Source organism: Suillus clintonianus (genome assembly GCF_016758775.1).
Source record: "Suillus clintonianus strain FC179 chromosome Unknown DEU56scaffold_194, whole genome shotgun sequence".
In the NCBI taxonomy this organism is placed as follows: Eukaryota; Fungi; Basidiomycota; class Agaricomycetes; order Boletales; family Suillaceae; genus Suillus; species Suillus clintonianus.
Genome location: NW_024539418.1, coordinates 4,013 through 5,356, shown reverse-complemented (window position 1 = coordinate 5,356; position 1,344 = coordinate 4,013). Strand labels below are relative to the sequence as shown.

Here is a 1,344-nt window from a genome sequence, read left to right as displayed (position 1 = left end):
AAGATAACTATCGAGGTCTCCAGACGATCTTCAGATACATTCGTACGAAGGGTGCCGAGTTTAGTCCTGCATCTGCAAAGGCATTGCGTGCAATTAGCGACGAAGATTTGCTCGATCGTGTGCAGACCAAATACCAGGATTTGCAGAAAGCGTTACGGGCAGCCAAGCTGCTGTCGTCGTCTCGCGTAACCACCACAACAGAGGCTTCCGAAAACCAAGGCACATTACGGGAAGTGAAACTGTCAAAGGGCGTGCGTCAGAGTCGACAACAAGGTGTAAGTACTTACTAGCAGTGACAATGTTACCTATGACAGCGGTCCACAGAAATGCGAGGTTCGCGAACGGAAATTTGCCGCGTTATCCGATGATTCGGAGTTCAAGACTGATGCCTTCAAGACTGCCCTCATCCCCCAGCTCATGTCAGAAGACGACGACGAGACAAATGAAGAAGGACGTCTCACTGGAAGATACATCTCTCGTCCTTGGGTCTGGGCCAGTGAGCAGGTAAGCAATGATTGGGTGGTGGGATTCCAAGCGCTGACCCACCTTGTACAACAGAGAAACCAGTTTATCGCTGCTGTCGATGCTCAACAGGACCCTCATCCACCGAAACGTTACACTATTCGGGTGCGAGGCGAGACACTCGATGTCACTATTCCGCGGATTCAGAAGGTTGAACATCGTGCGAGGAGGTGGATGGTATCGCAGGAGTGGCTTGCACAGCCAGAGAATCAAAAGTATGATGTACCGGCGTTTGTTGTCGACAATGGGAAAGCATGGGGCGATCCGAAGGACCCGGAAGAAACCATATCTGCCCAGAAGCGTGTCAAGATCCAAAAGAAAGATGTCGCCGCGCGTAAGAGAGCGAAATTGGTAGACAAAGGGAATACGAAGCCAGGGAAGGGTAAGAAAAAAGCAGGATCGAAAAAGGACAAGGGGAAAGCGAGAGCGATTGATGTTGATGAGGAGCCAACTCAGCCGAAGAACACAGTGCCTGCGCAGCCTGTCGCAAGCACATCAAACACAAATCAGATGGTTGACGACAGTCTTGATAGCGACTTTGAAGATTAATCAAAAGGTGCGCACCTTGTATGTCCAGTCTCGTGGCGTTGAGCTCAACCGTCGTCGTCATCAAAGAAATCCTCGGGCTCCGTTCCTGACTAAAGGACAAAAAATGTCAGTTGTCTCCGAGTCGATAGCGTAACTAATCGAATCTTGTACATGGTCGAATGATACTGAAATCCAAAGATGTTTCTTGATAACGTTAGAGTGTACTGGAATAAGTGCGAGTGGGCTTGTGATGCGGGAGACCGGGATTATTTCATATGGGTGGTAGTCGTTCGC

At 49.6% G+C, this 1,344-nt stretch overlaps 1 protein-coding gene across 1 annotated transcript; it reads left to right on the top strand.

Annotated features, from left to right (window-relative positions):
- Positions 1–324: 324 nt before the first annotated feature.
- DEU56DRAFT_749605 (uncharacterized protein) lies at positions 325–1,071 on the top strand (the record flags this gene model as incomplete). The annotated part of the gene is made up of 2 exons (XM_041349451.1): positions 325–504; positions 559–1,071. Coding segments are annotated over 2 exons (693 nt in total), but the record flags the coding sequence as incomplete, so codon positions are not given.
- Positions 1,072–1,344: the final 273 nt, after the last annotated feature.